The sequence below is a fragment of the Enoplosus armatus genome, chromosome 7, assembly GCF_043641665.1.
Source record: "Enoplosus armatus isolate fEnoArm2 chromosome 7, fEnoArm2.hap1, whole genome shotgun sequence".
Taxonomy (NCBI): Eukaryota; Metazoa; Chordata; class Actinopteri; order Centrarchiformes; family Enoplosidae; genus Enoplosus; species Enoplosus armatus.
This window is the reverse complement of record NC_092186.1, coordinates 10,329,678-10,357,359: the sequence shown is the minus strand read 5'-3', so window position 1 is coordinate 10,357,359 and position 27,682 is coordinate 10,329,678. Positions and strand designations below refer to the sequence as shown.

General features: G+C 46.6%; 1 protein-coding gene across 1 annotated transcript; it reads left to right on the top strand.

The window, feature by feature from the left end:
* Positions 1–4: 4 nt before the first annotated feature.
* Positions 5–27,215, top strand: midn (midnolin). Its single transcript, XM_070908469.1, has 8 exons — positions 5–260; positions 2,574–2,802; positions 4,482–4,569; positions 4,705–4,767; positions 13,980–14,534; positions 15,808–15,931; positions 16,229–16,552; positions 23,452–27,215. Exons 1-8 carry the CDS (start codon positions 185–187, stop codon positions 23,712–23,714), a joined length of 1,722 nt encoding a protein of 573 aa, XP_070764570.1. The 5' UTR covers positions 5–184; the 3' UTR covers positions 23,715–27,215.
* The last annotated feature ends 467 nt before the right edge of the window (positions 27,216–27,682 follow it).

Here is a 27,682-nt window from a genome sequence, read left to right as displayed (position 1 = left end):
GTGCTTTAACAGCACGAGGCACCTTCGGACTTATCTGCAGCTCCTTATTGGTCAGGAGTTCCGAGGTCCGGTGCGTAACGTCGCGCGCTGGACACGCACAGGGCTGTCGGAGAATTTACAGAGAAAACCTTGTGGATATTCAAGTGCTTGGATTTTTTTTCATCACTGTCTGGGTTTAATTTACATGCCAAAGCTGGGGAAACAGACTGGAACACAGCAGACTCCAGCGCGAAGCTTTACAGTTTTCGCCACAATAATTGGTGAGTAATATCAAGTTGTGACTCCTTTGAACATTTTAGCATGTTTTATCTGTGATGTTGACGCCACAGGCAAGTTAAACACATTGCGTCGGTGGGTGATGAATTGATTGGAGACGAGCAGTCAATCGCGGATCGATAAAAGCATGTGTGTAGTGATTGGATGAGCCAGCGTCCATGTAAATTCTGCGGACATGATTAACTTAATAAGGCCGGTATAGACGACAGGAGAATGTCACCGTTACGGTAAATTATAATTAGTAGCTGACAGCAAGTCGTTGCCGATATTGTCTGTTCAGAAGCACAATAACCTCCTTATTAAATGATACTGCAGCAGTGACAACCATGCTAAGAGTATAATAAGCCAATGTTAGGACTGAGCATAAATAAAGAATTAGTGGATTCATATTTTAAATTCTTGCTGTAAAGTCCGAACTGGATGATCTACCATTGTTAGACACTCGTAAACTATGAATCAAGTTCATGCGGTTCAAGTGGAACACTATCTTCCTCGGCCACTGGGAGGCGACCGAGTATCTTCTTTTTTTGTGTTAAAGCCCCTACTTGAGTTGGAATAATCGATAGAGGTTAGATGCCTGTACCGTGTGTAAGTTTATCTGCGTGTTTTGTCGTTGAGCAGGCATGTACTGGTCATCTCAGACTGGGAATTAAATAAGAAAATATCAAGTCATATTTCATACACGTCATTCGCTTTTACACACTGGCCTGTGTGCTGTGTGTGTTGCGAGTTAACCGGCCTCCTTCTTCCTGAAGAGAACATCCCGTCCAGTATGTCATTTGCGTACTATTCGCGATCACTTCAATGGTTTCTGCATGCTGCTGAGGTCAGGGGAAAGAGGATGGCGTCAGCACTATTAATGCCATTACAGCCCATCTGATAACGTATTGAGTGTAACCCCTGGTCTTTATGCCAAGTTTTTAAAATAGCTACATCCACACGAGTGCTGTTGTTTACTGGCTACTATAGCCCAACAGAAAAGGCAGTGAAGCCTGATCAAAACACCCAAACTCTCCTTTGGTGTAATGTTTATATCCAGAAACACAAAAGTCCAATTCCTTTGAGCCACTAACCTAAACGCAGCCTGTGTGCTGACTGTGATGCTCCTGAATATCTCTCACTTTTTGCAGTTGTTGTTTTAATGGTGAATGCTATTTTGAGCCTGTTGCACAGTTCCCACACAAGAGGACCCTCAACTACACAGCATATTTTTTTTTTTTTTAGACATGTGACCTGGCACAGATTAAAACGGTCTCTTTGTGTGCGGGGAGACACCAACCTCGGCTAAAATGAAAGAAACAGAAACTCGGCTCTTAGTTCTTATCGATACGCGTCGTAAAAAGAAGTAATTATATATAAGTTAGTAATAGCAGAAAGTAAACAGTTCGTCATTTTAACTGAGCTCTCCTCAAACCCTCCGGTGACCTCTTAAGGACCACGGACCTCCGTTTTAGCTCCGCTGCAGTAGGCTACTGTGGTATGGGCACATATTTTGTTCTATGCTGTAATTTATTATGAATGGCCTAAACTCGCCTGCCCTCCACGTGGGTGTCGATCCCTTCTTGCTATTGGCTGAGATCAGCAGCGTCCTGAAGGAGCTTACCCGTGATTGGCCGGGCCGCCTCGCGGCTGTGGGCGGATTTTTATCGATGGTGGAAGTGGGATACTTTGTGACACTGTTCCTTTCACGATATTTCACCGGAGCTGCCGTGGGTATGAGTGCGCAGCGGAGAGCCTCTCGCCACTAGCCGTATGAGGCTTTGCAGCTTACGGACCGTGTGTTTTCTCATCTAAAGCTTGCAGAAGCTTACAAAACACCGAGAGGAATTTCTATTCTTTTTTATTAGACCTGCCGGTTTTTGTTTTAAAGGTAACCGCCTGCGTAAATGAGCGTCCATGGCTTTTTTTTGCTGACAACATACTTGCGTTTCTGCCAGGCGTTTGTCCATCTATGTAGCATTTAGGAAGACTTTTGCTCGCACGTTGGAGAGGGCAACAAAGAAAAAGATCAAACAAAGAGAGAAGCGAGCCGCATGTAGTTGACTTTCCTGGGGGAATATTCTCATGATATCGACCGGAGAGGAGACGGACTGGGTTTTATTTTGACTCTCGGAGAGTGAGAGGAAGGACTCAGAGGCGCCGAGAGATAGCGAGAGGCAGGGAGACAGCTGAATGCTGCCTTTGATTTGCAAGCAGAACACAGGACGGTAGCCGAAGCGACGGATCTGCCCCACAGCCCTCCTCACCCTCTTCATCCCCGGCTGTGCTCGTCTTGTCTCCCCCTTCTCTGACCACAGGTTATCGGATGGACCAGCACCCCAGCGCCCGGAGCTGCACCAGTCGCGGGGCTTCGTCCTGCGAGGCCGTCCCGACTGAGCCCTCCATGAATCTGTACATCCACTCCACCACCGGCACACGCTTCGAGCTCTCCCTGCCCCTGGAGGAGACCGTGGAGGGACTGAAGAGGAGGCTGTCGCAAAAACTCAAAGTACCAAAAGAGAGACTCGCTCTGCTGCACAAAGAAACGTGAGTAAACCGGATACAACCCTTACCGAAATATGTTTACTAGAAGTGTTGTAGCCTTTCTGTACATGGGGAACAATCGTGTGAACATTCATGTACTCTGTATCTGTACTATACGCTGACACCTTGAGCCGTAATGTCAAGGCTACTCCGCACTTTGAAAATGTGAATAAACAGAGTTTAGGTGCGTTCACCCTCCGGGCCCGCAGTGATATGTTTTAATCTATACTTTGGATTTTATGCGTGGCTGAGCTGAGCTCTCGGGAGCTTCAGAGGCAGCCTTTGCTGCTTTGGTCATCAATACATTCAAGGAAACTACTGACCATCAGGATGCACGGTATTGGAATTACGCATAGGGGACGCACAGGTCACTGGAACAGTATTGACGAGGACTTGCAATGCAGACTTGCATTGATTCATGCCTCCTTCATTATAAATACCGGAGCCTGACTGAATTGCTAATGCTGTGGTAATCAAACACGTTAAACATTGATGAGTAATGTCACACGGACTTGGTAGTCTGTAATTTATTTACTCTGCTGCTGCTGTGCCGGCACACATAGCCTATTGTTCATCTCTGACATGTTACTGTACAATGGAAGGTGGATGTGAGTGTGTAATAACCAGTAGCTGTGGAAGCAGAATAATGCTTTCAGTGGGTTTCTTGGTGTGCAGTATCTTCTGGTCAGTTTCTGAAGCAATCATGAAATGCTGCCATGGTAGCACATTAGGGCAGCACTGCATGGGCGAGGGGATAGTTAAAACCTTTTATTATTTAAAATCAACCGCAACCTACAGTATTAGGCGGTTCCCAGATGAATCAGGCCCAGGTTAAATGAGCTAACAATAGTGCAGGTGGTGTTATGCAAAAAAGGAGAAGGGAGGCTTTAGTACATGCAAACAGTTCACATTGTTTTTCTGCCCCCATCCCCTCCCACCCATTGTAATCACCCAATAAATCACATCATCCTTTAAAACCTGAAACCCCCCCTTTTTAATCCCCTCCTGCTCCTCAAACTGTAGACCTACATCAAGTCAGTGCTGAGGGCCTTTGTTCAGCCGCATGGGGTGAGATTTGGGTCATGCCTGTACAGCAGGCTGTCCTAAACATCCTTCACTAAACTGAAGGAGGCAGAGAGTCAGACACTTGGCGTGTGAGTGGTTTTAGTGCATCGTGACTTGCAAGAAAAGACAATCTCCTCATTGTGGAGCAGACGCTCCTGCTCTGCACCAAACATTAAATAGTAAAGTCCTGGAAATGTATTATGCATCACTTTCTTTTGCAGAGACAGCTATCATAATGGTTTACAGTTCAACTGAGAACAATAGTCATGCAATAGCTACTTGTCATACTGTTTATATTTTCCTATAAGTTTTAAAAAGATTGCAGTTTTGGTTTCAGCGTGGACTCAAAATGCCAAAAGAAAATACTTACCTCCACTTAGGCAAGTGTCGGTGGTGCCAGATATTCACTGCGAGCAGTTGTCAAGCTCCACTATACTCGAAATTGAAATATGACAGCCCAATCAATACCTCTCTTTCATGGAGCTTTTCACCCACGGCTCTTTTCCAAACTAGTTTTGAAGTCTGTCTGCCCCCCCTGGCTGAAGGGTGTTTGTGCGTCTGAAGAGAGAAGATATTGTCAGCATGGTCTAATTATCTTGTTCTCTCTAACCCTGCAGGCGACTAAGTTCAGGCAAACTCCAGGATCTTGGCATCTCTGATGGGAGCAAGTTAACACTTGTTCCAACAGTTGAAGCAGGATTAATGGTAAGGCTCACCTAACTGGGGTTTTATTTTAGTTTGTAGTAAATATAAATAGCAACTGCTGCATATTAGCATATGTATTACTTTACATTATTGATGACAGCTCTTTTAAAAAATATTCTTTTCCTCTCTTTGCAGTCTCAAGCATCAAGACCAGAACAGTCCGTAATGCAAGCCTTGGAGAGCCTAACAGAAACTCAGGTAAGGGCCTTTTTCTCTGTGTTGACCTACCGTGGTTGCAATCTAAACTGAGCTTTGGGCCTTTTGTGTGTGTGTGTGTGTGTGTGTGTGTGTGTTTGCATGAGGGATATGGAAGGTTTTTCAGTCCGGAGCAACACCCAGATATGACAGATACAGAGAGAAAGAGATGAGATGAGATGAGCAGGCTGCGCAAGCACAAGCCTCTTTGCTTGTCTAATCTCAGCCTCTTAAACAAGCCAAGCCAAGCTAGCCATCCAGTGTGAGCTGTTAGGATATAATAAGCAGCAACACCCTCCTGTATCCTAGTAACATCTGTGATAGCGTGCATGCGTGTGTGTGTGTATGTGCATGCATGCCACTGCAGGAAGCCAGGGCGAACAGCACACAAGAAAGGCTTATTTGTGAGCTGCTGAGAGGACCAGCACATAACACTCCCTTCCACCTTTGTGTTTTTACCTTTATATGTAATCTCTCTCCACTCCTTCTGTATTTCATGCTTGCACACACACACGCACAGGCAAGTTTCCAGGAAGTGTGCTGTGGCTACATGGAGATTGAGTGTAGTCTCACTCACTCATAAACTGAGTGCTGGATCACCAGATGACAGCCGTCTCACTCAGCATTAGCATATGGTTCCTGGAAGCCTAGCATGCATACATAGTCCGAGTGGGGGCCTACATCCTGTACTTACAGTGAAACGGCTCTGTAGGCCTGCTGAGATACAGTATGCATTTGAGTCACTGTGGCATGACTCACCCAAATGAGAGTAAAGCGAAAAAAGGCAAATAGTTATCTCCGCGCTGGCTGCAGAGAGAGCGCGAGCGAGAAGAGAGGCGATAAGGCAGAATGCACACAGACAACTGTGTGACGTATGAAACACTCTGCAGCTGACTGACTGACTCAGACCAACTTCCTTTTTGTGGCGTTGGGTAACACTGAGATGTGCGTAAGTGCATCAGTGATGCGCCGCTGACTGATGTCAAAACAGCACGCGGTGGTGAAATTGGACGCTGATGTAAGCAGTTAAGTGTATCAGTCATGCAGCGTTTACGTCCTGATGAATTTGTCCAGAGAGTGATACTGTACATTTAGTCGCATTTTTATCAGAGGATGTTCAGAGATAGCCGAGTGTGGTTCAGTGTGGCTTCATTCCCTGCTGATAATTTTATGGTGGAAATCCTGGCCTTGTTTGTGTGTGTGTGTGTGTGTGTGTGTGTGTGTGTGTGTGTGTGTGTGTGTGTGTGTGTGTGTGTGTGTGTGTGTGTGTGTGTGTGTGAACTCAGCATGCGTCTCGTAGCGCTTGACAGCAGATGATAGCGTGTATGTAGGTGTGTGTAAGTGAACGTGTGCGTGTCTGTTACTGGATGTGTGTGTGTATGCCAGAGCGGTGGTGTTGGGCTGGAAGCAAGCCTTGCCCATCATGTGGTACGCCTTTGCTGGGCAGCCATGAGTGACTGTCATTTTCACCAAAGGCAGATGATAATTCAACCGCTGAGCCAGAAGAGCAGATTTCTCACTCCTCTTTCTGTGTCCCCATTACTCTTAAATTCAGTATGAGTCAGATGCTTGCATTTATCTCAATAAATGCTTACAGTGCGTTACTGTTACATTCATTTTTCTTGTGACATTAATTGTAATCCTGCAGTGGGGATAGAAAGAATAAAGGGCACAGTAAGAGCGATGGCAGGGTAAAAGGTTAAAAAAAAGTCATAAAGCTGCTTTAGTGTGTTTTTATCCAGAGAAATTGATTCCTCTTTATAATTCATGAAGCGGAATGGAATGATATAGATTGCAGGGAGATTAAGGATCTGAGTCAGATTAGAAAATAGGAACACAAAAGCTTTCCCTCATTTCCTCTCTCCCCCCTAACTCTGGGGCTATCAAAAATCAATCAATGCACTTAGCTCTTAAAAGTGTCTGACATGATAACTGATATGCCCATACACCCAAAAATAGCCTCGGGGAGATGTGGGGTGGTTGTTAGCTGTGGTAGCTGTAGAAGAACCCCTGGACCTCTTATAACCTCCTCACCTCTCCACCCACCTGTGTTTTGGTCATGTGGAGTCTCATTTGCAGATCGGGTGTTTTGCCAGGAAGTGTGTGTATTCATGGAAGACGGGGCTGAGAGGATCACCTCATGTCGTCTCCTTTTTTATCAGGATTCTGGGGGAGTTCACCGTTGGCAGCTAGCTAGCCAGCCAACCATGCAGAACATGACAGCTTCCAGGGTTGTTTCAGACGTTTGTGGAGCAAGTTAGATAGAAAATGTTTTATGGAAATGGAGCCCTGGCAATTATCAAAATGGGATCCCCCCCCTCCCCTTTGCTCCGTCTCCCCCTTTTCCTCCTTCTCCCTCTCTTGTTTCTGCTTAACAGCTCTCCCAGGGCCCTATAATTTGAATGTGCTGTGGTTTGCAAGTCCGGCTAGCTGCCTCAGTTTGACCGTGATGGCTGGCTCCTTTAGCAAGGACAATCCTGGCTGCCTTAATTCCTCCTCTGGCATCTCACTAGACTTTTTGCATGACATCTAAGCTGTATTAAGCCACTGCCTCCTGACAGCCCATCAAAGTACAGTTCCCTGCGCTACTCTCGTCTCATTCTGTCTGCTAAATAGAGGTTGTATGTACAGCTTACATATGAAGTCATGCACGCACGCACACACACACACACACACACACACACACACACACACACACCAGAATTGAAAGGATATATTTAAGAGGATTTCTGGTCCAGCTCACAGAATGAGAAAATGTCTGATCCTAGTTGTAAAATGAATGTATACTTACAGGACAAGCAGTGAAAGGGAAATGAAAGCAATATCCACTATTTCTGGGCAGTGACACGAGCTCTCCATCTATTGATCTTGGTATTTGACAAAAAGAGAAGGATTATATGTCCCTCTCAGCACACAGGGACTATTTGCTCATTGATGCACATTGATGTTAGAATAAAAGCCAACCAGGCAGGCAGGCATCACCCTTACCATCCCCCCATTGCCCTTCCCCCATGCAGCCACCTCTTTGTTCCTGTCTTAAAGCATGAGCACCAAACCTGCCCAGCTGACAAACCCTCAAACACACAACAATGATTGAGGGTCACTCTTTAAGTTTGGCTCTCCCCCGCACCACGACCCCCTTTCATCCTCCACACATCCATAGGCGTCAGCTATACCCAATTGAATGCAGCTACAGTTGTGCATACTGGTTTCAAAATCAATGCGCGGCCCAGCTGGAGCTAGGCTTGACAAATTTTGCCTTGAACACTAACACAGATTGCTTTGGGAGGAGGCTGTGCATTGCCATTCCATATGTCCTGCCGGAATACGCTGTTACATATCTGCTCTAGTTTTCTTGCTCCCGCCTCCTGTCCTCAACCACTCCCCTCTTCCCCCCACCTCTTCGTCGAGGAACGACAAGCAACGATATGGCACAGTTTTGTCATTGTGTCTAGAAACGGACAGATGCAAACTAGTAGAATCTAACAATCTGTGCGGCGTCACCTTTGGGTCACCCTCGCCTCATTTCCTTCGCTCTGCCTCTCTCAGGGGGTGCCACGGTGGGGCCGACAGGTGGAGGAGAAGAGAATGGGAGAGTCACTCTGTAACACATGAATGATGCTGATGTTTTTGTGCAAGTTATGTAGGTTGGAGGAGATGGGGAGGATGGGCACAGATACAAGAAATACAAGGTAGAGTGTAACGGAAGGGAGGAAATCAAGACAAGAGAGGACAGACGGCATTTGGCTTACGACTAGAAAAGGCAGTTTCTAGCAGTGATGGTGGAATGAATACATGGACCATCAACTGTGTACCTGTGCATGCCTGTGTGCTAGGACATGACCGTGTGTAAATCGGCTCAATGCAGATGGTCAATATGTTTCTTTTTCCAGTCCTGCACCCTGTACACCACCTTATCTAGATGCTAGTTAATCAGCAGGATTGGCACTACTGGAAATCATTGAGAGAGTAATTGTATTGAGGATTTGGGAGTGCAAGGAATTGAAAAATGACTGAGTCAGTTTGTTGGTCAATATGAGTGGATCCTCCCCTTTTTTTTATTGCATGCAGCACCCCCTGTCCTTTCCACTTCCATTGAAATGAAGGCCTTTCTATGTGCATGCAGTATAAGAGAGGGAGTCTTTGCTCTTTAGAATGGTAATTTGCTTTTTTTGTTACCTAAATGAAAGCTACAAAAATTAATTTGTCGCTGGATGTGTAAATCAAATTGTGTATGGAATAAAAGACAATGCCGATCTAAAGGCCTATTCAGTCCCTGCTCATGTAAATCCTGGCCTTGAAAATGGCATTAATAAGCTGATCACGCAGTATTTTTGCACCTGTGTAATCCCCTTTGTGATGCTTAAACGCACAGTGGGAGGGTGTGTGCTGGGTTGGGTGGAGGGAATCAAGGTGTGTTGTGGGACAATCAAGGGAGGGATGGATTTTGCAGGGGATTTCATTGTCCTATTGTGTATATGCATCTGCTCGTGTGTGTGTGTGTGTGTGTGTGTGTGTGTGTGTGTGTGTGTGTGTGTGTGCGCATGTTCCAACATCCATTTTTAATGCCTGTGTGTTCCCCCGTTCAGCAGCCAGGGGGGTCTTATTTCTCCATATTTGAGTCGTGACCATCATTGTTTTCCATTCCCTGGTGACACTGAGCTTTTGTGATTCAAGTAGCAGGCATCGTGACTAGTGGGGCTACTGTGTGGGAGGATGGAGGCCAGGAATGTCACGTCTGATAGCCACCACCAAGTCCAATGAAGTCAATTAGGCATATGCTACTGGTGAAACGGAGAGACAGGAGTCAAAAGAGCCAGGTCGATCTGCCAAATCATTCAAAAACATACTAAAGAAGTTTTCTGAAGAGAGACAGCATGCTTTGCATCGTCTCAGTAGCCATGTCTTACTGCTCGTCATCTTTCCTTGTCGTTCCTCACTCCTCTCCTGCCTCACCTCCATTTGCCTGTACCTTTTATCTCAAACAGATGCTATTTCCTCCTTCTTTTGTTGGTGGTGATGACGTTGTATCCACAGAATTGTCTTGCTGGGTACAGAAACGGCTCATCGTCAAGTGATGCTCTTCGCCACCAAAACAGATTCCTTATTCAATTGCATTAATCAGCAGGTATAAAAGTCGTTTGGTGGAGTGAGAGGACTGTGGGCAACAATTGGAGCCAATGCACGAAGGCTGTGGGTTGAGAGGCCTGCCTGTGCATGTGAATCGGCTCAATGTCGCTGACCAGTTGTTGGCACAGTGTGAGGAGTGGCTTTAGCAGGAACCTGATCATCCTGAACTTTGCCATTCTGATATCAAATTCAGTGATGGCCAGCTGGTCCTCTCTTGCTCCTTTCAGCCCCCTCTGTTTCTTATCAGGCAGTGTTACAGACGCCTATCTTTCTAATGGGGCCTTTGAAGAGCCCCCGGCTGCTTTTAGGATTTGGGGCATGATGCAAGTCATTGATTTTTTTTTTTTTCGTCTTTCTTTTGAGAGCCCGTTATTGCATCTTTAGCCGGTGTGTGCCGGCACAGAGACTATCAATAGTGTCCTGGTGCGATCAAAACATCTAGGTCGATAGGGGGTTAATAAGCAGGTTTTTGAACCGTACCTTGCACCTAGCGGTTCGACAGGTGAGCTGCTACGCTGGAACCAGAAAGGCTGGAAGAGACGTCTTCCTCCTCTCAAGGCTTCCCTCTCTCCACCCTCCTGTCCCGCCCTCCAATCCTCTATCCTCTTTTCTCTGGCACAAAGCTGCTCAGTTGTTCATGAATGTCAGCTCAGTGCTGCCAGCACTCTCTATCTTTCCCTCCCTCTCCCTCAGTCTCTCAGCCTCTCTCTTCCTCCCTCACTCCTTATCTCCCTCCCTTAGTTCGCTTAGTGTGCAAAGGAAGAACGACTGCAAATGAGTTCCTTGAACCACAGGGACCCCAATAAATAAAACTGTCAGCCAGAGATGTCGAAAGGAAAAAAAAGAGGGAAGGAGCCAGAGGCACACTCTCACTGAATATTTCATCACCCACCACTACTCTGACACCCTACCCCCATCGCCCGCATCCCCCATCCCCCCCTCACCATCCTTGCTCCCTCCCTCTCTCATGCCAACACCCCCCCCCTTTTTTCCACCATCTTTTCTCCACCCCTCCTCCCCTGGCTGCCCCTTATCATATTCTCCCCCATCACTGCATAGCAACCAAAGCCTCCTGCTAAACAAAATACCACCTCCTGGACCCCCGACAACTAAAACAAAATGGTTGATGGCGCTGGCTCTGGGGTCAGTTGTTAAAGAGGAGCGGTGATGGCATATTAAGTGCGATAGCTCTTCATCAACACCTGTATGTCACTGAATAGACTCTGTCATGACATTGCCCATGCAGTTTCTGTTGAGTATGATCACCAATGTGTGTTGTTTTCAGCAAACACACACCTTCTTCGTCAGGCATGAGCTTCTCTTCTCTTTGCATACCGCTGCTGCTGCATCAGAACAAGAACAATGACTGGCTGGTTTCTCTCTGTCTGCCTTAACACAACAAAAGTAACCCCCCCCCCCACTCCTTGTCTTGCGCCTCTCATTACAAACCACTACAGACAGCCATAAGAAAGCTGGCTTCTCTCGCAGGCTAATTTGAAGCCTGCCATGTGGTGTTGGGAGCTCAGTAGGAGTACATGATTTTCATCTTGGTGGTTTTGAATAATCCACACTAGTCATTATAAGGGTAATCAAGCCCCCTCTCTGTTTCTCCTGCTGTCACTCACTGTGGGCCCCTTTCTCTCACTTTCTCTCACATGTGTTTGATAAAGCAAAGGCCCTGTTCAAGCTAGACATTAAATGGCATCTTGGATGATTCCTTCACAGGAAATGGATATAAATACAGCTGTGACTCTCAACATATAGTGTGAACGCAAATGTGTCCCCAACCATAATTAGCTAGACAATTCTGCTACACACGGTTGACTTGCCAACTCCGACGAGGTGTAGAAGCACCGAATAGCCATTGCAGTCCACTCCTCTAGCTGTATGACTGAGCACAAACGCACATTCTTTTCTGTTTAGCAGCAGTTGCAGTTTCTTCGCAGATAAAATCAAATGTGAGCAGGGAAGTGAAATCCGATCACAAGCTGTCACTCGAGACAGATTCTGATGCCAGCTGTAATCTGTCTCAGATGGACGTTGACACGGATATATGTGGATACAGGTCTGAACAGTACCACAGACAAGCAGATACTTCCTTCTCAGGGGCGTTTTCCCTCATCTGCATCCCTCCCTTTAACTAAACACTGGGTTGATGGTCTCCCTCAGGGCCTCTGACTTTGTATGCATGTCCGTTTGTGTGTGTGTGTGTGTGTTGTGGGTTGGCAAACTGCCGACTCATTCTCTTGACAGCTGTCAGTCACAGACACAGTCAGCGTCACCTCCCCCTCTTTTTTCTCTTTCTCTCTCCCCCCCACCCACTTTTGAGATTCTGCCTCCCCCTGAGGTGTCAAACACACACACACACACACACACACACACACATATCTTGTCTGTTAGGTGACCTTTTGTACATGTAGTTTCCTCGCACCATCTCAGGTAGCACCCTGCCCTGTTCTCGTCCTCACTTCACACCCCGCCCTGCTGAATTTATTGTCTTAGCACGGCGGGGTAATAATGGCTGGTGTGGACTGGATTATCAACAAGCCATTAGTGGTTGAGTTTACTCTCTGAAAAGGCAGTTTCTGTTTACCCTGCAGCATCTTTTTATGCTGATTTTTGCTGCTTTAGCTGTTGATTATTTACATGTTGAAATGCATCCATCAGATCATCCCAACCCCCTCGTCCTTTCACCTGCCTCTCTTCTCCCTCCATCCTCTTTTCTACACCATGTCAATACCAATGTGCAAAGGTCACCCTGGCAACAGAGAGGCAGCGGTCGATAGAGAAATAAATAAGCAGAAGAAAAGGGAGAGAAGTGATGGAGGGCAGAGCCTGGTGATTCACAGGGTTAACTACAGGCCAACATCTCACAAGCACACTCCAAAGGCTGCAGGGTCTGGGGGGAGAGAGGCCTCTGCTCTCTTTTGCTGTCTTTGTATGAATGTCTCTATTACTTGTTTTCTCTGCTTTGTCGTTATTCTTTTTCTCCATCTCCCGTCCTCTTTGTGCTCTCCCCTACCCTTGTGTAGCTTTTCGGTGCTGCTTCTGTCTTCCTGTTTCCCCCCTCCCTCTGTCCCTCTCTGGGGACTGAAAGCACACAGGCTGGAGGGGTTGTTGAAACCTTTTTGGACAGAGGCGTCACTTTGTATTTGCTAGTGCTGGTAGTTTCTGTATGCCTCTATTTGGGGAGAACCTGAGACGTCATTACTGCTGAGTCTCCAAGACCCAAAGAGGCTTTCTGACCCCCGAATGACGAGAAAATACACAGACTTACAAGCATCCACACACATACACAGACTTCATTTCATTGGTAATACACAGCAACAGAGCTGCAGGCTGCAGGAAGGGAACAAGACAACTTTTGTTGTTTAGTGTGAATCCTTCAGCCAATTCGTGACAACTCCGCTATCCTGTGTGTATTTGTGTGTATCCATCCGGGCCACGGGTGGGTCAGTCAAGGCCTCCACACTTGGCCCCTGTTAGCCGTTGCCAGAGCTCCAAAAATGGGCAGCCCTTCCAGATCCGCCGCGGACAATCGGCCATTCTGTGTTTGAGAGGCAGGCGGGGTGTATTTCCTGGACGTGGGACTGATTTTTCAGGCCCCGGGCCAGACAGAAGGGTGGCCTCTGTCTCTGAGCTGAATGACACTGCTGACTAAGAGCGGACTGAGGGGCAGTGGGAAGCAAGCGAGAGTGGGCTCTATTTGTGTGTGTTTTCCAATAGATTCCCTCGTCCACCGCTCCCCAGCAGATGTAAATAGGCCAGTGTTACAGAATAGTGATTGATTGCATGATGGGCTAATGTGGTGTGTCCGTGTCTCTATGAGTGGGGGAGCTCAAAGCACCGCATTTTAACTGCCATCCATGGCGCAAACTGTTCATTTACAAAGGAGGAAGCCAATATGTATGGAGGAGTTTTTCTCTTTGTGAAACACTTGGGCTTTCAGTGCATAATCTTGATGCACTTTGCAAATACCACTGCACCAATAAATCATGTATATCCTGCTTATTTTGTGATGGGTTTTGTGACTTTTCTTTAAAAGTATGAATTTAATTCTTCAAATTCTCTTTTGTCTACTGCAGGTCAGTGACTTCCTGTCTGGCCGCTCCCCCCTCACCCTGGCACTGCGTGTCGGTGATCACATGATGTTCGTCCAGCTCCAGTTGGCGGCGCAGCAGTCCGGCGGTCCCCAGCTCCAGCACAGACACGTCATCACCCGGGGCAATGCAGAGACCGCAATGGGACAGGCCACGGGGCAGCCCCGTGTTCCCCACCCTCACCCACACTCCCACCACCACCCCCAACATCCACACAGTCACCCCAGCCCCCACTTGTCCCAGCCTCACCTGGTACCTTCCTCCCCCTCTTCCCCGGGCTCCCCTTCCTTCCCCCTGCCCTCCACACACCATCAGCCGCTCCCTCCCATGTACCACCAGTCGCCCTCCTCCGCTCACTGTAGCCCCCCTACTCCTCCTCCTCCGTCCCACTCCCCTCGCCCGTCCCACATCCCTGGAGGTCTTTTCCGCTCTCCAGCCCATCACCATCATCACCACCACCACTACCACCAGCCTTCCTCAGGCCAACCCAGCCACGACGTCGGCCAGGCCAGCCCTGTAGCCCCGGTCCTCTGCCCTGAGGTAAGCCTAAAACATATTGTTAGTCATCCATATTTTATACAAAACTGATGTCATCAAAGGCACTTCTCTCAGCCCTCTCATGAATGAACAGTATGGGTTACGACCGTTTGACCCGAGTGCCATGCACATTTAAATCAACCTCAATTAAATTGATTAGATTAGTGGGATATCCCGGCAGCATGAGGGCAAACCCGTGGTTTACTCAGGTCTGGAGAAGGTTTGCACGTGATATGTGTGTGTGTGCGTGCTCCCAAACCACAGTGCACTTAGTCATCACTGGAGTGCAGTCTGGGGTGCAGTCTGCTTCCTAAATACATACAAACAGGCCAACACACACACATAAGCCAGGATGGGCACGGCATCCATATGACCTCATCCTGCCCGCTGAGACGGACGGGCGGGGGGGGGGGGGGGGGATAAAGACCTTGAGAGAGAGAAAAAGATTCAAAGAGAAGCAGATTTAATGAACCAGAGTTGGATTTTCATGTGATGACTGATCATTAACCTCAGTGTTGTCAGCCATTTATCATTAACCTTCACAACCGTTTATTTGACTTAAGATAACTCTAAGAACAGCTGCACACACATGCACAAACACACTTAACTTGTCTCCACCAACCAATTTTTTTATACTCTCTCCACCTCCCCGAGCTCCAGCCTATGGAAAGTGAATAAGAACCAGATGTCAGTGGACTATGTGGGAGAGATGGTTCACAACAAGAAAAACAGAATCAAGCCAGTTTAGTACTGAGAAAAAGGAAATGGCTATTCCTCATCAGGCTTTCACATGCGTAACACACACACACAAACACAGAGACCTTTGCCTTTGTTTCGATTTCACTTTCAGATGTCAGTTGTGTGATCCAAGTTAAGCTAAGGTTTGAGGTAATAAGATATCCTGGGTGTTTGGGGGCTGTAGTATGGCAGAAAGCTCAGCTTTCCTGCTTTCTGGGGTTTCTTATAACCACCAACCTTTACTGCATAGGTTACTTACATAGTGCAAAGAGTATTTACAACACCCCGAAGTAAAGGTCACTTACAGAACTCAGGACAGAGCTTACATTATATACTGCATATATAAGGGATATAGGTCAGAACATGATTTCAACATTTCACAGTTTGCATGACTGTCATTTGATGTACATGTTAACAGAGTATGTTATGGGAACTCGGAATTTCCCCTCATTCAGATTGTGTACAGATGTGTTCTTCTCACTCTGCTTTTCATTGCCCTGAAGCCTGACTTCATGCTATATAATATTTTTCCCTCCAGGCTAACTGCAGCAGCAACAGCCCCAACAGTGGCACCGGTCCTTCAACACGCTCCCGCAAACCCGGCGCCATCATTGAGAGCTTTGTCAACCACGCTCCCGGAGTCTTCTCGGGGACCTTTTCAGGTGAGAGGACACCGAGCTGCCATGAAGATTTATTGCTGCTCTAAGCAATAAATTGCACACAGTGAAATCCAGCTGAAAGCCTCTTTTATGAGAACTGGCATGCTTCACAAAAAATACCCAGAAAATTAAACACAGGCTCCTCTGTCTGGTCTCATGGTCTATTGTGGGCATGTGTGTGTGTGTGTGTGTGTGTGTGTGTGTGTGTGTGTGTGTGTGTGTATGAATGACTTTTTTTTTTGAAAACTCAGTAGACATCTCTTGTAATACTTTTTCCATCTTCCTTGCTCCCCCTCTCAGGCACTTTGCACCCCAACTGCCAGGACAGCAATGGGCGTCCCAGACGAGATATTGGTACCATCCTGCAGATCCTCAATGATCTTCTGAGCGCCACACGCCACTACCAGGGCATGCCCCCCTCTCTGACCCAGCTCCGCTACCAGACCCAGTGTGGTTCACCCACCTCCCCTGCCCCCTCGCCGCCTCCTTCGCCCCCGGTTGCTGGCATGACGGGCGTCTCTGCCAAAGCTACCTCTGTGCCCGCCAGCAGCCCTAGCAGCCCTCCACCGACTCTTCATCCGCTGGTGCAGTGCCAGAGCCAGATCCGCATGTGCAAACCCCCTGGTGAGTGACTATACAGAGCACTCTCTCCACTCATGCAAGCGTGTCATCAACACAAACAAAAACACACTCACACACTCATGTTAAGTCTTTGTGCATCCCTTGAAGCAGATGTTCCTGCAGTTGCCACAGCTTTGGAGAAGTGTGTGTGTATGTGTGTGTGTGTGTGTGTGTGTGTGTGTGTGTGTGTCGTGTATGTGTGTGACTGCAGTCTAGAACTTGTCATTTTACTGAGCTCTGCACTTACATTGCAACCTACTAAAGAATTCATTGTCGTCTTTGTCGTTTCTGTTTCTATTCTCATTGCACATCATGGTGAGCTATCAGCTCTGTTGGGATGACTTTGCATCATTCTCTTGTTCAAGCACATATTTTCATCTTTAAAATCCTGACAAAGCAGGAACAGAAAAGTCAGATTAAAGAACAAAAACAGTCATGCGTATATATACATATATCTCCTGGGTTTTGAGGCAGAGGAGAAGAGGAAGAGATGGGAGGAGGGGGGTCTCTTTAGTAATGCAATACAAGCTTCTCCAGACCTGTTCAGTCAGGCTTCGCTTGTCAGGCAGCAGAGTTGGCTTTGTTGTTGTGCGCCAAGGAGATAGGTTTACCCCTTCAAGCCTGGGCTGGGCTATGTTTAGATTAGATTAGGCTTTGGGTGGTTTAACCTCCCTCTTAAAGAAGGGCTGGAGCCGGGGCATGTATGGGCCGGGGCCGGACAAACCCCGACATACCCATGCCCAAGGGCTGGGCCGGGGCAGGTGCTGGAGTTCCGATGATACCGTTTAGGGAATGGGTGTAAAACCTCCTTTCCTTGCAGAGACACAGGATGTTGAGTGTCAGACAGATGTCCAGAAGTGATAACATTCAGTCACTGTTGTAAGGTTAGACTGGCTGCGCTGAGAGAAACAGCATTGTCCTTGGCTGCCTCCTTATCTCCTGTGGAGGAAATCGAGCTAGGCTTTGGTGAGCTGCTGCTACATTTTGTTGAATAGTCTGGTAGGGAGGGTCCTGGAGCACAGTGCTTTATGTTGAATGTTTTCTGTTGTTTGAAAAAGCAAGAACATACATTTCTATTGTCATGCTCTGGCTTTGTCCCCTGTTTTATGACCTTCTGTTGCAAGCAGAATGGACCGTTTTAGTTGTAGCAACTGAATACAGATAGACGGGGGATGTCCAGTATTCCTTTGCATCACATCGTCCTTACAAGTGTTCAGTGAACAGTTGGAATAACACACGCTTATTTTCCTAACTCAGGGAAGACCTTTCTTTCACTGCCCCCACCTACGTACACCCCCACCCTCCACCCCCGCCCTTTCCCTCTTCTCCCACTATTGTCATGTCTCGTTGTCTGCACTCTCTACAGCCCACGCCGCTGTTTCCCCCATTTGCTGTCCAAAAACAGCCTCGTCTGTAAAATCCATCTCTCTCTGTCTTCCTCCCTCTCTTTCCATGTCTGTGTTGTGCATCAATACATTGTCTGTGTTCATTTGGCCTTTAAATAGATAGATTTATTCCGAAATGCAGCTCTGAAAAGAATTTGCTTTTGTGAAGTAGAGAGCAGTGGAGGAGGAGGATGCGGAAGAGGGGGATTGTTAAAACCACAACACTAAGCCTCCATTCATCATATGAGTGTTTATATCCTGTCCATCAGTCTACCAACTGCCCACTGATTAACCAAGAAACCCAACTGAAGAAAAAAAAAGTATGGATGAATGTCCTTCTCCAACTTCCTGCTCGCAGTGTACACTTCCAGAGAGGGACGTGAACGGGTAACCCGTCCAACCAAGCAACAGTTTAGCTCCCTGAGACAATGAACGTGCTGGTGTGTTTGTGCGGACGAGGGCTGCGTGCCTACTTGTATCCCGTTTCACATGGTGTCCTAAGGAAGCTGATGACTAAGCGCTCCTAGGCAGCCTTATCAGCCGACACCTGATGGAAGACTTACTGGACTTAACACCGCGGCTTAACACTGCTTCACAGAAACCTGCCTTCATTCAGCTACGGGAATAACCGGCCAGAATGTGTGTGTGTGCAGTCAAAACTCTGGGTTGAAACAGCCTCTTGAAAATGTCACATAGCTTGGCTGTCTCCTGAGAGCCTTTACCCTTTCCACTGCAAGTTCATGTGCGAGGGGGAGAAGACAAGCGTAAATAAAAAGCTTGAGCATACACACACACTCTACCACAAATGCCTGGTTAAAGGCTTTGGCGACTAGCTCGGTTTCAAGGCTTTGCAGTGCGGTATTGCTGAGTGTGGGGATTTGTCAGCCCAGGACTTGTGTTGGATTTGAACAGGATGGCCTGGCAGGCTGATTGTTAGCTAAATTCCTTTACTGAGTAGGGTGGACCTCCCCGGCACCCCCCTCCAGCCCTTCAGCCCCCTGCCCAGCCAAACCTATTGTGCAGGGGCCAGGGACAGGGGCTGCATACAGGGCACCAGGCTGAGCCATTGTGGGGCAGAGGAGGGGAGGGCTATGGGATTATAGGGCTGCCTTTTAGTCCCACTCCCACTGCAGCTGCTTTATTTCTACACAAGCCCACAGAGAGGGGCAAAGCAGGGACAAAGTTAGCCTCTCCAGCACCCCCTTCCTCTCTTGTGTCCCTTCCGCATCCCTTCACCCCCTCCTGTCCCCCTTCGATTTGTCAGGTCATGTTAGCTTCGTGCTGGCTGGGACTAGGGAAGCCAAAGGAGGGGGGGGGGGACAGAGAGAGAGAGAGACACAGAGAAAGATCCCATGCACTCAACCTCCTGTATTTAAGCCCTGATCTGCTTGGCCGAGGCAACGGACATTATCCACTGGTCGGCTTTACTCCTCTCTCGTCACACACGGAGGTTCGGTGCGACACACGTGCACCAGCAGCTCAGCGAAGGCCCCAGCGACGCAGCGCAGCACAGAGCTATCTAGCAGAGCCAGCCAAGCACATCAGGTGCCCTTTCATTGTCGACAAGGAGATCGAGAGAGAGAGAGAGAGAGAGAGAGAGAGAGAGAGAGAGAGAATGCAAATTAAGTCTAAAAGTCATTGAAGAGCTTGTGTCCCTGCAGGGCTGTCAGTGCCCTTTCACTGGCTGTCAAAATGCTCATATTAGCTCCAATCTGATTGGTTGCCTCAGTTTGTGTCTGATTAGTTAGTTACATTTTTCTTCTCTGGTGTTGAATGTTTCTCCCACATAGGTCAGGTTTCCCAGATTTATGGCCGACGTGTGCTCCAGAGTGCTTCCTCACGGAGCTGTTTACCTGTTGACACTGAGTTACTGGTCCCTAAATGCTTGACTTTGATGCGTCAGAGTGTGTTTGGTCTGGTCTGATGCCGTTAGATCCATCCATATTGGCCTTCACCCAACTCCTACCGTGCAAAACAGGTTGACATACCTCACTACCATCACTTCTTGTTTCTTCTTCTTCTAATTAAATGAATAATCACGACATGCTTCATGTTGGTAAATACATGATATATCATATTTTACGGGGGATTATATTGTGACGACTATCGTGATATTAATTTAGCCCATGTCATTAACCCATGAAATGGGGAAAGAGTAAAACTAGAAGAAACCAAGGCTGACTTTGCAGAAATGTGATTTTCTTTCCTCCTCTTCCTCTCTCCCTCCTCTCTTTCTCTTTCCGTCTGTCCACCCCTCCCTCTTTGGTTCCCTGGATGCTGAGCAAACACAATGTTCTCTCTGCAAGATCACAAGACTTATCAAGGCAAACAAACAAACAACAGCACTAAGACAACTGCAAATGAAGGCCAATCTTTATACAATCAATAAAAGGAGAAGCTCCTTTAATCTCCCCTTGCGTCCTGCACACTGCAGCCCTCCTCCCCTTTTTTCTCTACCTCCATCCTCTGCCTCTCCTCCTGCACCCACCCACCCTCCCGTGTGCTCCCTATCTCAGTCCTTGCTGTGTTGCTGGGCTGGGCTCAAAGGCAAGGAAAACTGACTGACGCATCGATTATTCATAGATCACCCCTTCTTTCTCCCCCCCCTCTCTCTCTGATTTTCTCTGGCTTTCTCTGCAGTGCTCAGTGTATTTACAGGGCCTGTGTCAAAGTCTTCAGAGAAGAGAGTTTGGGGATGGAAAAATGTGCTGCTCGGGATTGAGTTTTGGTGTGATTGGCAGGCAGGGGAGTGGTGAAAAGAGAGAGGAGGACGAGGAGACAGGCGTTAGCTTCTTCTCTGTGCCCTTGACCTGTCTTCTGTTTGATATCTTCCACTGTGCGTTTCTAAGAAAAGATCTGTTGTTGCTTCATCTGTCTTTTCTGTGTCACACAGGGTTTTATATGAACATGGGATCTCTCTCTCTCCCTCTCTCTCTCTCTCATTCATTCCCTATGTCTCTTACCCACCTCTCTCTGGGTCCTCCAAGGTTATTGTGCTCACGTCAAACCCAAGTCTCTGCATCCAGGCTCCAGGCCAGCCTGTGTGTGTGTGTGTGTGTGTGTGTGTGTGTAGTCTGTCCTTCTTAGCCAGCCCTAATAATAGCCCTACTGTCATAAACATAGTCTGGAGATCCTTGCGGCCAGCTGTGTCCGGCCCAGCCGCCCAGGGCTCCGGTAGTGACGCTGATGAATGGCCACACACACACACACAGACACACACACCAAGTTTGGTGTAGCTCCAAGCACATTCTCAGAGATCTTGCCAAGCCAAAGGCCAAGACCTACAGCACCACCGAGCTGCCCTATAGACATTTGTTCTTATATATTGTTGAGGCATCTCAGTAAATGTACCTCTTACATTTACACAGGAGACAGGATTGTTATTGAGTGGACTACCCTGATAAAATAAAGAAAGAGACGCACTAAAGGCAAACTGTACCAGACAAACAGATTTTGTAAGTAGGCATGTGTTGGCTCGGTGCCGTTTCATTGTGTACAGCCATATTTCGACACAGCCGAGGGGCGGTTTTGCTGTTGGCTAGTCGGAGCAGGGGAATAAGGGAAAGAGGGAGGACCGGAGGGGGAACAAAGCCTTGCAGCAGCGTATATGAATGTCACATGGAGCTGAGGCAGCGGAACAATGGCTCTAATGTAGGAGAATCCCCCCCTTTGGTGTACCCCCTGTTCTCTGGAGATGACACGCTGCCCTCACCCACAGCGCACACAGCATCTGGATGCACACACATACGTTTGTATCAGGACAGAACATATTGGCAGGAAGTGGAAAAACCCCCAGTCTGTTTAAATGTGGCTGAGTGTAATGTGAAGAAGTATTCTTTTCTGTTAACTCCGTGCCATTATTCATATCCGCTCTGCTCTCGAAAAGCAGCGTAGAGGCTGCTTGACGGCAGTTTAGTTCTTTAGCATGCACTGCCAGACTGTGGTGAATATTTATAGCTGGAGAAAAGGCTCTGCACTGCTCGATCCGATAAGCAAATGAGGGAAAAAGGTAAATTAAGCCCACACAGAGTCCGGAATTCATTCCGATGGGGGGGAAGAGCAGAGGAGGGCACAATCGATTCCGAAAACTGCCACCTACGGCTGATCCTTTACCCTCCACCCTCTTCCTCCGTCCTTTTCTCTATCCCCCTCGCCCCTGGGGGAGGAATTCCTTAACCCACACCACCACCCCCGTCTACTCTCCTCTCGCCTCCTGCTTCCCCCTCTTCACACTGCCCCACCTAGCTGTCTCTGGGGAAACGTGGGGCAAGAGCTGGAGGAGGAGGGAGGAGGAGGAGGAGGAGGGGGGCGGCTCTGAATGTGTGTGTGTGTGTGGGGGGGGGGGGTGTTGGGTCAATGAGCAGAGAGTGGGAAGCTACAGCCATGAAGAAAAAAAAATATCAGAAAAAACCCAATCTCTCCCTGTCTCTCTCTCCGCTTACAATTTCCATTCGCTTGCATTTTCTATTGAAAGCCAATAGCGTTGTCCTGGGCCCGAGATGGATGGCTGCACTAGAGCTAAGGTTTAATCAATAGGTCTTTTTAATTTGCCATCGATCCACGTTAAAAGCTACTGCGGCTGTTGCTGCTGTTGCCGTGTGTGTGCGTGTGTGCACCCGCCAGTGTGTTCAGCTGTGTGCGTATATGTGCATGAGACTACACATTGTGTATGCGTCTTTGTGTGAATACATGATGTACTCGAATGCGGATTTGAGTGTCTGTGTGTGTTTGTGTGTGTTCTGGTGTGCAGCAGAGGCAGAGATGGGCGCTGTGCTTCGGTTTATTGACATTCTAGCCCATTATTTAATTATTTAATTCCCAGACAGATACTAATGGAGCTGGCTAATAGATTGTGGTTGCTTTCCCTTCCTTCCAAGCCCCTGAATATACGTAGAAATTGAATTAGGCTCGACTCGGCCACTGTAGGAAAGCATTCACAGTGCGATGCAAGGCCTCTCCCTCGAGACTGTATTCTCCTATAGGCACATCAACAGCTAGAAATACACTTGGTCGCACATCCAGCCGCCAAGGCATGTCAGCTGCAGTTATGTGTGCAGATATCATAGGCAGCTATCAGAATGTGTCGTCTCTGGCTTGTGTTTGTATGGCTTTGGCCTTGCTATTGGTTCTCAAGGAGATTTGGGTCTAAGAAGGTCTCCCCGCTCAGCGATAAGGGGATGAAATGGCACTGAGGGGGCTAATGATGCTCAGTGGGGGAGGTTAAGCAGCAAATTCCACATTGTGCACATGGTGTGTGTGTGTGTGTGTGTGTGTGTGTGTGTCAGAGCCAAGGGAATGATCCTAGTATGTCCTAGCATTATCATCAAGGCTGTGTTGCTTTATCTGCTGCCTGCTGAACACACACACACTAAAGCACACAGACATATATTGACATTCTTCTCAATCCTGGCTTATTTTGTAGCTAGTGTTGATTCTGTTCGGTGTAAATAAACCAGTCAACATGCAAAGAGAAATACCCGACTGACCATCCTTCCACCTCTCTTCTCCTTTGTCCAGGTGACCGCGTGCGTCAGACCGAGAACCGTGCAACTCGCTGTAAGGTGGAACGCCTGCAGCTGTTGATGCAGCAGAAGCGCCTGCGCAGGAAGGCCCGGCGGGACCAGCGCGCTCCCTATCAGTGGCTGCCCAACCGCAAGGCCGGGCGCAGCAACAGCAACAGCAGCATGTCCAGCGAGGGCTCCCTGGACCTGGACTTTGACGATTCAGTGTGGAAGCCCGACGTCAAGGCTGACTTGAAGTCCGAGTTTGTCATGGCCTGAACCGTCTGATCCCACATGCTGGGGGGATAGATTCAAAGATGTGCGAAGCATTGCTCGGGATTTACTTAGAGATATATTTTGAGGGAGTGGATTGGCAAGGAGGTGACAGAACTGTGCGAAGGTGTCTTGTGCAAAGAGGAAATCAAAGTTGTCCTTGTGACTGGCGTCTTGTCACATGAAAAAAAAAAAAGACTCCCTGCAGACTTTAATCCCATTCTGTCATTCACAGTTGACCTTGGGGGAAAAACAGCAACAATAGCAACAGAACTTTTCTTTTGATGCTTGGACTTGGACAGGCAACAACCGGACTTAACAGTGTACAAGACTTTTTACGGTATGATTAGAGACCGTACCTGAACTTGAGCATAGCAGAATTCAGTGGGTGATGGTGGTGGTGGTATTTTGTTTTCTAAGATTTGTTTTTATAAAGCGCACTCTGGACAGCAATGAAGAGATCCACACTGGACTTATTAACAGGACAGGAGCACCAGAGGCCTCAGTGTTTCCTAATCGCAAGAATGGCAGAACTGCCGAACTACGGATTATTCCAACGGGCATTCTTATCGATCTCAAAACTCACCAACCAGAGTCTAGTTTCTACCTGTTACGGGGTGGTTAAACTTTTTTTTTTTCCATTTTGAAACATATTATTATATTTTATAAACACAAAATATGTAGCATTGTTCACAAAGCATTCAGGTTTTCATATAACAGTTCAAAGTAGTCGTTGATTTGCACATTGTCTTGATTTATAACAGCTGGTCAAAAGTGTGCGAGGAGGTGGGGCCTGAACTAGAATAAAAAATGAATATGGAAGTATTGATATCAACCTCAGTGACATAGGGTATCGATAGGAATGATTAATGAATAAACAAAATGAATTAATATTAACAGAAAGTGCTTTAGAGGATTTTAAAATCTTTAAAATGTATATGGTAAAAAAAAAGATCTATTTTTTATTTCTCTTCCTATCTGCTGTTTTCAAAAAGCAGCAGCCCTCTGTGGCTTTAGTCAAGTCGTTGACAACCAACAAATACGTACATCCGTTCAATCATTCATCCGCTCATTCATGAATTATATTCGTCTGGCCACAACAAATGATTACGGAAAGATAAATTTCATGCAGCCCACCTCATGTCTTACAGACCTGAATGGACTTGTTGAGGGTTTGTATTAGTTTGTGTACATAAATGTGACAATTGGCAAAGGTTTATGAGGGTGTGTGTGTGTTTGACTTTAGTGTAAATTGATTTAGAATATCCCATGTTTTTGTCCAAGTTGTCTTCTCCCAAAATAATCCCCATAGTTTCTCAAAACCATGAAGATCAGCTGCAGTGAATGCTTGGGTCACTACTTTATATCACCACAGGATAAATTGTCCAATTCGTAGTTGGCTTCCAGTTCTAGGCCCATCTGATGTGTACCCTTACCACAAGTCCTCATAATAATAACTCTATTTTTTTATTGGCAAAGAGGGGGGAAGAAGTGGGATCTGTGTCCAGCATCATTATCTAGTGCCTCCACCAGTACATCCATTGACATATCAGGTTAGGCCTTTCACAGTTCCGCTGCTACACACGGGGACTTCAAATGAAAAAGAAAATTAAGCGAGAGGGAAAAAGCGACTTTTCTTTGCATGCAGAAGTGTGAATTACACTGATCTTTTTTCTATTGATGGAAGACAAAAAAAAACTGGTGCTGTGGGAATGAAGGTTAACAACATGCATGAATTTGTGAAGAAAATAAACAATGCTGCTTTTGTTGGTTAGGTTTTTGTACTTTTTACTTTTCAATGTTAGAACAACAGTGTCCTGCTAAAGTATTAACGATGCAGAAACCAAAACAGATGAAGTTAAGTGTGGACTCGCGTCTTGCTCAGCACTGAACATTCCTGTTGTGTGACAATGAAGATGATGATGGTGAGCAAGGAGCAACTGACTCTCTCTACTACTCCCCCGAAAGCTGGTTTTACCCCCCACGACTCTCAAGGACCCAGACAGCCTACGAACTGTTTAGCCACCTCCCCTCTTCCCAGCCTGGACACCAACCGAGGCTCGCGTGGACGTACTCTCGCAGGGAACCACCAAACCAGCGGATTTACAGGACTGTCCGTCAAACCTAGTCGAGAGAAGCATCTGGTCTGTCTCTTTATCTGTCTGTCCGTCTGAGCGATCGACCACCCTACCACAATTGCACTCCCAGAGATTGCAGTGAGAGATTACCTTTTTTGGTGAACCTCATCTTTTTTTTAAGTGGCCTTACCTTTCACTAAAAAATGAGACACTTGGGGACAATGGGGCGGGAATGTTTCTTTTTTTTTGTTTTGGTTTGTTTTTGAACTTTCTGTGTGCATCGTTGTCGGACTTGTTGTCATCAAGGCGCCATTTTTGTCACTGAGTACACTGGGCATCTGTTGTTTTAGTGCTTTTAGCTGGTGGAGTCTCTATTATGTCAAGGCTTCTGTGCCTTAAAAATGTTGCCCTTTGCTGTGTCAGTGTCAGATTTTAAGCTTGTTTTCATTGGTTGATACACAGGACTGTAGTATTTGCAGCCATGAGAGTTGTAGATTTTACGGGTCAAGCTTGTTTGAGTGAATCAAACACTATTCAAAAGTTGGTGTTGTTCCTCAAATACTGTCTTTGTCCCATTTCTTCATTGTGTTGCCATGCTCGTTGGTCTCCGTTGTCCGAAACCTCACATCCCTCTTTACTCAGTCCTCCCACCAACAAGCTGCAAAAAGCTACAAATCTGTGTAACTTCTGTTAACTGTGGAAGTTTACACCACAGTACTTAGATGGCAAGAAACAGCCCTGATTCAGAATAAGAAAGGTCCTCTGAGGACTCCAGACTACATGCACTTCCTGTTTCCTTGGATACAACATTATTAAAAGGACAATTTATCCCCTGCCCCTCCCAAATTTTATTTAATTTTTTTTGTATATGTATGAACTATACTCTGTGTGTGCCTCACTTCTGTGTGAAACTCAAAAAGATGAAACAAAACAAAAAAGATGACATAAGCATTACAGAGAGGATAAAAAAACAGTATGTTGGTGGAATTCTGATCACGTCATTTAAGTTGCCTGTTCTTTCTTGTAGCCAACTATTGAAAATAACAGGATTCAAGAATACAATTTACAATGTTCTAGCTCTAGACCGGTGTAGCACATGTGTGACTGTATTAATTTATGAAACCAAAATGGTAACTGTGAATTATGTATTTCTTTGTGCATTTTTTTTAAAAAGCTGGGGGAGATGGTTGTCGGGACATGGCAGCAGCTGATGCTCGTGTCCGAAAAAAAACGTTTTGTTTTTGGTGGAATATAATGGAAACAAAACGTGTTTCTGAAAACGGAAAAAAAATGAAAAAAATGAAAAAAAGAAATGAAAAAATATATGAATATATTTTTTTTTCTTAAGCAATACATTTCAGTGTGACTTGTGATAGAACATTTTCTTTTTTTAGGTAATAAATAAATAAAAAACAAAATGAGTACGTCAGGTTGTCTCCGTGAGTATTCATTACTAACCCATTCAATAACATTGAGTGAAAGCTGCTATTCAGTCTAATATTTCATGTGAGAATCTATTTCATGAAGTAACATGATATGAGTGGCATATGAAAAACTAGAGAAGCTTGAAATGGCATTGATAAAATATTGCCTTACGCTATATCAAAAACTAATGTAATTGATGATTGGACTGAACCACTCTCAGCTGGCAGAGAGGTGGACAGGGCCTATAAATGGATTACTATGAGTCTACCAGGTAGAGGCCCAAGGGGTCTGGGGGCCGTTAAGCCAGAGCCTTTAAGTTACTGTTATTACCATTTTTTTGATGTAAAGTCAAAGAGCTCAGAAAATATGAGGGACCTGGTCTGGATTTTTTCCTCCTAATTCTGATCTGAGTACCTTAATGTTGAGTTAAATATTTTCATTACCTTTTTGTTAATTTCTTCCCACATAATA